The sequence below is a fragment of the Anabas testudineus genome, chromosome 21 (assembly GCF_900324465.2).
Source record: "Anabas testudineus chromosome 21, fAnaTes1.2, whole genome shotgun sequence".
Lineage (NCBI taxonomy): Eukaryota > Metazoa > Chordata > Actinopteri > Anabantiformes > Anabantidae > Anabas > Anabas testudineus.
Window position 1 is genome coordinate 7323616 of NC_046629.1, and position 9304 is coordinate 7332919.

Genomic DNA, 9304 nt, shown 5'->3' on the forward strand with positions numbered 1-9304 from the left:
ACTATGTGGGTGTTTTTTCAGTTGGTCATTCTAATGATGATTAAATATTGGGCTCATATTTACTATGCTATTTGTCCCACACTCCAGACATTATGTATGTTTATAAATTATATTCACCCTGCACATATTTACATACACATCATACATTATGTGTGACGTGATATTCACCTTGTAATAACTACAAAAATGCAAAAATATACTGTATACCCTTTTGGAGACTATAGTTTAAATCAAGGCTGCTCTACAAGAAGAGGCTTTAAAATAATTACAATAATCCATGTGTTAATATCTTTCATCAAGTACATTAGAATAAATCTGCTCAGGAAGAGTTATACAGAAAAGTTTTATTCTTACTAGACAGGAGTTGGTATTTACCCCAAATATGTCTGTAAACACCTGCTGTTACGTATTTTTGTGTAGAAAACAAACAAACATTAAAAAAAAAGTTATGATTCTATTTTGAAGGCCTTATTCTCCTCTTCCGGTAAAACCTTGTGCAGCTTCATGAAGTCGAAGCCGTGTTTCCGGGGCGGGTCCAAAGGCAGACAGGCCACGCCCCGTGTAATTTAGACCACTGGGGCGTTCACGAACCCACAGAAACTGCAGAAACTGATATCTGAATTATAATAAAAGACTTAAAAAGCAGCCTGGTGTATTATGTACTAGAGACGAAGAGAATAGAAGGACTATAACAGAACTGTTGTGATTTAAATCAATATGTAAAAAGATACGTCTTTACTATGTGTTAACTGGATTTAGAGCCACATCTATGTAAACTTTCACATTTACAATAAATTCACATTTATCATTCACTCATTCATACAGTCATGAATACACCAATGTTTCAAACCATCATCAGCAACATTTAATTTTAAATTATAGAACAATGGTCATGGTAAAATAAACTCCAATAACAGTTTGAAATGGTAAATAAACAGCTGTCTCCCATGTTAAAGCCCTGTGATTTGTCAGAAAACCACAAATAAAAAATAATAAACTAATAAAGTCTTATTGTTTTCTGTGGCTTCCATTTGTATGTGTGACAGTATGTAGTCTTATAGGTTTATGCACAGACAGTCTCGAGTCCCATGATCTGGTGTTGAATTGGTATCTCATCATCTTTCAGACAAGACATAGAGGCCCACGGACACCTGAAACTGGAAGCCACATAAGGAGAGGTGTGGTCATTCACACTGCATTGAAACTACAGTATTTGTGCATTGTACATATCTCGTTCTATTCTTTTTGAATAATAAAACTCAGCTCTAAGATGTTCTTAAACATGTATCTGAATAGCTCTGTTCTGTTAAGTTCAAAGATCCACAGTCAGATTCATAGACTTCATTCAAACATGCACTAACGCTGATTCAGATTGTCCTCAGGTGACTATTACATTCAGTCTGTTGGCGTTATGTTCAGTTCAGTACAAGAGCAGGGGTTCACATGACCTTTTAAATAAATGTAATGAGTACCAGAAAAGAAAAGTATTACAGTTTATAGTTGCAGTTTGTTTGCTGCTTTGTTAGCAACTGTTTTGCATTTTGACATGAATTAACTACCTGCTGTTAGAGCTTTGTTTATCACTGTTAAGAAGTGACATGTTTATTTTGTGCGTTATAAGCTCTATGCAGCCTGCAGCTCAAAAATTAATGATTGAGAGGATTTTTAGGATTATTAAGCATTGCAGCCTCACCAGCCTTAACTCTGCTGGTGAGTTAGTATATCCTGCACAGTACCCAGAAATCAAAAACATGAACTTCACACCTTTAGAGGTCTAGACTTAGTATTAACTGAAGTAAAACAGCACTTGAAGCTCTCAGCACTGAACAGGACCAAAGACGCAGCACATAACAGTACATTTAGCAGTGTAATTTGACTGACCACTGTATTTGTCCCATCTCCTGGATGGTGTCAGGATAAGGTTTCCTGAAGGTCTCTGGCAAGAGGATGTAGAGAGCAATACTGAGCAGCGACAGAGAACCAGCAAAGATCAATGGCAGGGACTCGTGAAACACAGCTGCAGAACAGATTAAGTCAGCTGAGAGTGGTGTGTTCAAAAATTAAACACTTGGCTTTTAGGGCATTAAATGGTAAATTTATATAAATTAATAACATTTTTTGTTTTGTTTAGATTTTCTAGAGATTTGTCTATAAGATATTGACAATTGACTAATTTTTCAGGGAGTAATTATTTATTAGCATTCTCAGAAATTATTGTAGATGGACAGGGAGACAGATCTGAAATATGAACCTGTACGTAACCTTAAGTGAAAGTTCTTACCCAGCTGCATCAGATAAGGGGAAACACAGCACCCAGCTCTGGAGAATGTGGCACAGGATGACATTGCTGTGTTCCTGATGACTGTAGGAGAGAGCTCTCCAGTGTGCACGAATGACACCCCAATGCCAATCATAATGCCAAATTTACCCAGCAGCACCAGGGACAAGCTGAGAGCTGGTGGACCTGCAGAAAGGTGGAGAACTGTAAGCCAGTGATGAAGGAGACAAAGTTCATTAAACTTCTCCCCTGAAGTTTAGGCACGTTTTCCAACTATCCCTGTTTTACCTGCTGCTGATTACCTGGATCAGGTGAGTTGAGCGGAAGCTGTAAGTGCAGGGATGGTTAGAAAAAGGTCAGGACAGGATTGGCTACCCCTGTTATAGGTTTTACATCCTCTTACTCATAATAATTGGCGGCAGTTGCTCAGGTGGTAGAGCAGTCGCCTATGAACCCCTGGGTGAGTGGTTCAATTCCTGGTTCCTGCTGGCTACTAGCTGAGGTGTCCTTGGACAAGACACCAAAACCCTGTAGGAGCGCTGACTCAGTCTGGCAGCTGTCCAGAACGATTTTCCCCAAGGGGTTCAATAAAGTATAATAAAGAGATTTGTATGTATACCTTATCATTACATGCAGATGACACCCAATACAAATTTGTCATTTTCAGAATATGAAAATTTCTAAAAAGAGATTTTTAGAGTGTTACCTCCTATTGGTCTTACTTACTGTGCAATGTGATCTGAATGAGGAGCAGCGCTACTGCCCCCATCAGGGTAAAGCCAATATAAGAATATCGACGGGGACACCTGGATACCACCAACCAGTTTACAGAATATGCTGGGAGCTCGATAGCTGCAACCAAAAAGTAGTTCAGGAAAGGGCTGCCGGAGAGACTGGACATGTTGAATGCCAATCCATAATAGCTTAAACTCAAAGAAAACCTGCAAATAAGAAGAAGACAAAATAAGTCTTGCCATTTGTTATTGTCCTACGGACATAATGTAATGAATGCTGATTTGGCCTTTCTTAAGTTGTTCAAGTTCAAGTTAGTAGTAGTGCAGCTAAAAATACATGTTTTGTCCTGAAGGTGGTGACGAAAGGTCATGAAGTCATTAAAATCCAAGCAAACAAGGAAGAACTTGAGGAAAACGTCCTGAATACCAGTAGAAAGTGCTTGAACTTACCAGACGAACCACAGTATAAATGAGGTATGTCGAATGTTAGAGGTCCTCAGCAGGTCCAGAAAGCCGAGGGACTTCTTGCTTTCTGCTTTTTCACACTGTGGAGAGACAGAAACTTTAGTTAAGGAGCTGTGTTTTTGAGTGAGTGAAAAAAGACTGAGGTTAGAGTTCCTCACATTGTCTGATAGGAAGAAGCCATGTGGAGGTTCCACCTTGTTCTCCAAAGCTGCTGAACTTAGAAGGAGTTCTGCCTCCCTCAAGCGGCCACGGGATATCAACCAGCGAGGAGATTCTGGAATCTGCCTTGTTGACAGACCAACAAACACAAAAATGTATTCTCCATAATATAATTAGAAGAAATGTTTCTGACAAATGTGTATTAAGGTTGTCTTACCACCACAAGGGGATACAGGCCAGGCCAGGCACAGCCATCATCAGTGACAGGTGTCTCCAGTTCCTGACCAGGTAGGCGCTGCCAGGCAGCAGCATCATGCCAGTCACCCACGTACAAGGCAAGCACAGGCTAGAGAACAGAATCCGGGTCGAACCAATCTGGATCTCTGAACCTGTGGAGGTAACACAAGTATACAAGTATATAATATTAGAATCTGCCCTCCAGCCCTCCATAGACATCAACAAGAAAACAATGGCAATAGATTGTGAAACCAGTGCATATGTGGATAAAGGTCAGAGGTCACAGTGGACAAAAAAAATAAATACACAAACCTAGAACAAACAAAACGATGAGGGAGGAGTTCTGACCCATGCCTATTAAGAAGTAAAGTAAAGTGAAAACGGGCCAGGATGGAGCAAAAGCCAGAGCGATGCTGGAGATGCTAAGCATGGTGATGGCGCCAAACACAACCGGCTTCCTGCCAAATCTAAAATACAAATGCAACAGAATGGTCAACAGCAACAACAACATGATGGAAATGAACAAGACCACAGTCATCCAAACAAACAACAGACAGTTTGCCCTTGAAAGCTTTGTAAAGGATCAGATCGCAGCTGATGACAAAAACCAGTTTAAACTGAAACTGAAAGGTACCGGTCAGAGATCTGTCCAGAGATGAAGCTTCCGCACAGTGCTCCCAGGAAGTAGGCAAGAGAACTCAGAGGTTTTTTCCACTCTTCACTGCACACCAGGTTAAACTAGAATATGATGGACACATTGGAATTACGAGCATATGCAACAATACAGTGGCAAAATAACTTTGTGAACCTTTTAGAATTTCATGGTTTTCTGCATTAATTGGTCATAAAATGTGCTCCGATCTTTACCTAACTCATAACAATAGAAGAACACAGTCTGCTTAAAATAATACTACACAAACATTATATGTTTTCATGTTTTTATTGAAGAGAACATGTAAACATTCACTGTGTAGGGTGGAAAAAGTATGTGAACCTTCGGACTTAATAACTGACCCTTCTTTGGCAGCAATAACCTCAACCAAACATTTCCTGTAGTTGCAGATCAGATCTGTACAATGATCTGGAGTAATTTTGGACCACTCCTCTTCACAAAACAGTTTCAGTGTAGAAATATTCTTGGGTTGTCTGGTGTGAATGGCTCTCTTAAGGTCATGCCACAGCATTTGAATTGGGTTGGACTCTGGAATTCATTTTTCCATCAATGACAACAATCCGTCCAGACCCTGAGGCAGCAAAGCAGCCCCAAACCATGATGCTCCCTCCGCCATGTTTTACAGTGGGGATGAGGTTTTGATTGGTGAGGTTTGTGTGCTGTGCCTTTTTTTCTCCACACATAGTGTTGTGTGTTTTTTCCAAACAACTCAATTTTGGTTTCATCTGTCCACAGAAAATTTTGCCAGTAGTGCTGTGGAACATCCAGGTGCTCTTTTGCAAACTTCAAACGTGCTGCAATATTTTTTTTTGGACAGCAATGGCTTCCGCCGTGGTGTCCTCCCATGTACTCCATTCTTGTTTGATGTTTTCCTTATTGTAGATGTATCAAAAAAAATGTTAGCATGTGCCAGAGATTTCTGTAAGTCTTTAGCTGACACTCTAGGATTCTTCTTTACCTCATTCAGCATTCTGTGCTGTGCTCTTGCAGTCATCTTTACAGGACGACCACGCCTAGGGAGAGTAGCAACAGTGCTGAACTGTCTCCCTCTGTAGACAGTCTGTCTTACCGTGGACACATGAACATCAAGGCTTTTGGAGATACTTTTGTAACCCTTTCCAGCTTCATGCAGGTCGACAATTCTTGATCGTAGGTCTTCTGAGAGCTCTTTTCTGTGAGGCATGGTTCACATCAGGCAGTGCTTCTTGAAACCAGTAAATCCAAAACAGACGTGTGTGTTTTTAAAGGGCAGGACAGCTTGGACTCAAGGTTGGCTCACTCCTGGCTCCAATTATCTCTTGGAGAAGTCACTAGGCTAGGGGTTCACATCCTTTTTTCACCCTGGACTATGAATGTTTACATGTTATGTTCAATAAAAACATGAAAACATATAATGTTTGTGTAGTATTATTTTAAGCAGACTGTGTTTTTCTATTGTCGTGACTTTTTCTTGCCACTGTATATACTGCAGTAATACAGCAGGCACAGACATTGGAATATACAGCACTCACAGGAATGCAACCTTAAATACACAAGACATAACACGAGCCTTCAGTCAGATAAGTCTGGGCACAGATAGATCAGAGTCTGACATACAAACATGAAAATGCATCACACTCCTTCACCATTTAAATTCATCGAAATGTATTTTGCAGTTATCTGCATGTTTGAAAAGATGGTCATGCCCTTATGTATTCCTGGATTTATCCCACAATGTGTTTTAATTTATTCTCACTGGCTTTACTTTACAAATCGAGAAGTTGCAACATTACAACACACTGGCAGGTGACATTATGATGCAGGTCCAATCCAGTCTTTTCCAGTCTCTCGTTAATGATTGGTGGTCACTGAGAAAGCTCACGATGTCCTAGTACATTTATAAACAGGACCAGTTCTGAACAGACTGGATCCTTACTCAACAAGCTGGAGTTGAAACAGCCTAACCAACAGCAAACAAGCCTGCTGGACTCTGTTAAGAGGACCCTCATCTTCTTCCACGCAAAATGTGCAGGTGTGAAAATGTCATAATGTTCAATGGAGAGTGTGGTTGTAGCTGCAAGTATAGTCCCCCTGTTAACAAATGTGCTGACTCCCACAAAGATATAGAGATGGTGCCATTTTCATAATATAGAAGAATTATATGATACTGTAGCTAAAAGCAAAGCACAAATGATTTAACTCTTTCCTCCTTAGATATTCCATAATTTGTTTTATTTTAGTTATTAATTAAGTGAAAAATGAGCAACGAAAAACAAATGTTTAACAGACAGGTGACAGCCCAGCCCAGTCAATGATTGGTCACAGACTAGATCCTTCACAATACTAACATACAATAGACATAAGGAGTAAAAGTACTTATACAGTGCCTATAAAAAGTATTCAGCCCCTCAGATGTTTCATCCTTTTATTGAAATTATAAATCAATCATGGTCAATAAAAGTTGGCGACTTTCTACAGGCTTCTACAAAGTAATGTCAATTAAATAAAGATATGTAAGGTGAAATCAGTGTTTGCATTAATATATGCATATTTGGTGCTAGTAGTCCCACAATTCCAGCAGAACCTAGGGATCACCTGAGTGCAGTGAATGCATCTCAAGTGATTGCAGTATAAAGAAACTTGTGTCTGGAAGGTCCAGTCACTGGTTAATCAGTACTCCTGGCTATCATTACCCCATGAAGACAAAAGAACACTCCCAGCAACTCATAGAACATGTAATTGAAAAGCATAAGTCAGTGGATGGATACAAAAAAATGTCCAACATCCTCCGGAGTTCAGTGAAATCCACCATCGATAAATGGAGGGAATGGAGGGAATATGGCACATGTCTAAATCTGCCTAGAACAGGCCGGCCCCCATCTGAATGATCGTGCAAGGAAACTAGTGAGAGAGGCCACTAACACACTGATGACTAGTCTGAGGGAGCTACAAGCTGGGATAGGAGAGACTGTACATACAACTCATTAAATCACGACTTTCACGAGTTCTCCAACAGGCATGTGAAAGACTCCATGGTCCAGTGGAAGAGGGTTCTTCGGTCTGATGAGACCAAAATAGTGCTTTTTGTCTATCAGACTAGACGCTATGTTCGGCACACACCAAACACTGCACATTGCACACTAAATACTGACCTGAAGGGGGTTAATATTAATGCAAACACTGATTTCATCTTATATATTTTTCTTAATTGACATTATTTTGTAGAAACCTGTTTTCCCTTTGACATTAATGACGTATTTTTGTGATTTTATTGCCCATGGTTGATTTATAATATCAATAAAAGGATATTCAACCAAAAAGGTCTCATGTCACACCGCTCTTCAGATCTTTGCATTGGCTTCCTGTGGCTGCAAGGATCAAGTTCAAGGCTTTGTCTCTTGCCTACAGAGTGGTTAACTCCACAGCTCCATCTTATCTCAGTTCAACCATTCCCCTCCCTTCCACTCAACCAGGGAACGTCGTCTGGTGGTACCAGCACCACACACTCGACACCAAGGAAAACTGTTCAGCTCAGTGATCCCACGAGGTGGATTGATCTCTGCACGCTCAGCCACCTCACTAGCAACCTTTAAAACACTGCTGAAAACAGAACTCTTCCGCATCTTCCTTTGCACAAAACTTTTCTACCCTTTCGTTCTCACATCTCTTGAAACAGAAACACTTTTTTGATAGCACTCTGCTTTAATGTTGTTTCTTCTTGACTTAGATTTTGTTTGCTTGCCTTGTTCCTAACTTGTAAGTCGTTATGGTTAAAAGCGTCTGCTAAATGACTAAATGCAAATGTATATAAAACATCCGAGAGGGTGAATACTTTTTATAGGCACTGTAAGTATTAGTACTTTCAGTAGGTGCAGTAGTAACAGTAGTATCAGCAGTAGTTCAGTACCTCAGTGACTACAGTAGATTCGTAGTACTCAGTACTGTAGGTCCATCCATCCTTACAGTCCTCTTGCTTCAGTTCAGAGAGGACGAATTCTGGACTTAATCCCAGTGCAGACAGGTTCTGAACCTGGTCCAGGTCATACCGGCTGCAACTGCTCCTCTCAGACAGCACCCCCACCTGCTGAAGAGGAAATATCAACTTTATTATGTACAAACTACACTTCAGTGACAGCCTGGGAACCTCGTTCTACAGTAATCTGCAGGAGGATCACAGCTTGGCTACAGTAAATCATCACTGACTTGAGTTGAATTTGAATTTAGGTCCCCACTGGTTCCGAACTGTTCTGGGATGCTGGCCTGGATCCAGTCCTGGCTCATATTCCTGTCGGCAGGGATGTGGCAGTGATGGGGGGGACTAGCCAGCAGGAAGAAGACGGACTGGAGGTAGTATCCACCTGGGATGGCCATAAGACAGAGAAGGAGGAAAACTCGCCTCTGGAATCGGCCCCAGGTCCCAAGGAACGACACCAACTCCTCGTAGTCCTGCATTTTAATCAGCTGATACTCTAATTTAAAAAAATAAAAAATTTATATCTAATTAGTTTGACTGCAAATATTTTAAAACTACATAAAATAGTATATTTAAATATACCACAGCTATTATCAGGTGGTTGTAGGTGTAAAAGTGTCAATCAATATAGATTCACTTTAAGAGACAGTTCTTAGATACTCTAACTACTCTGAGCTCAAATACTTTCTCTCCCTGGATACAAATAGCACTGCTGTTACAGCAGCATCAACCTACGTCTGCAGGATCTCTCTGTGACTTCTCACCTGCTTTATCCAGACAAGACAAAAGAACTCCACCTCTCCTCC

General features: G+C 40.5%; 1 protein-coding gene across 5 annotated transcripts; it reads right to left on the minus strand.

The window, feature by feature from the left end:
* Positions 1–239: 239 nt before the first annotated feature.
* LOC113172866 (solute carrier family 22 member 4-like) lies at positions 240–9304 on the minus strand. Of its 5 annotated transcripts, none has more exons than XM_026375900.1 (11): positions 9263–9304; positions 8729–8994; positions 8433–8609; positions 4508–4611; positions 4186–4340; positions 3854–4025; positions 3463–3762; positions 3005–3219; positions 2282–2464; positions 1882–2017; positions 242–1157 (listed from the first exon to the last, which is right to left on the minus strand). In XM_026375900.1, the coding sequence occupies exons 2-11, from the start codon at positions 8975–8977 to the stop codon at positions 1064–1066; spliced, it is 1785 nt and encodes a 594-aa protein (XP_026231685.1). In that variant the 5' UTR covers positions 8978–8994; positions 9263–9304; the 3' UTR covers positions 242–1063. The 5 variants fall into 5 exon arrangements, with proteins under 5 accessions (XP_026231687.1, XP_026231685.1, XP_026231686.1 ...); XM_026375901.2 differs by lacking the exon at positions 9263–9304 and adding an exon at positions 9234–9243; XM_026375904.1 differs by lacking the exon at positions 9263–9304 and having other exon boundaries at positions 255–1157; positions 1882–1936; positions 3463–3557; positions 3636–3762; positions 8729–9256.

Coding starts and splice junctions, on each gene's coding strand:
- LOC113172866 (XM_026375900.1), bottom strand. CDS start 8,977: ATGCAGGACTACGAGGAGTTGGTGTCGTTCCTTGGGACCTGGGGCCGA. Junction 8,610..8,728: donor TAAATTCAAATTCAACTCAA/GTCAGTGATGAT, acceptor TTTCCTCTTCAG/CAGGTGGGGGTGCTGTCTGA. Junction 2,465..3,004: donor CATTCAGATCACATTGCACA/GTAAGTAAGACC, acceptor ACCTTTCTGCAG/GTCCACCAGCTCTCAGCTTG.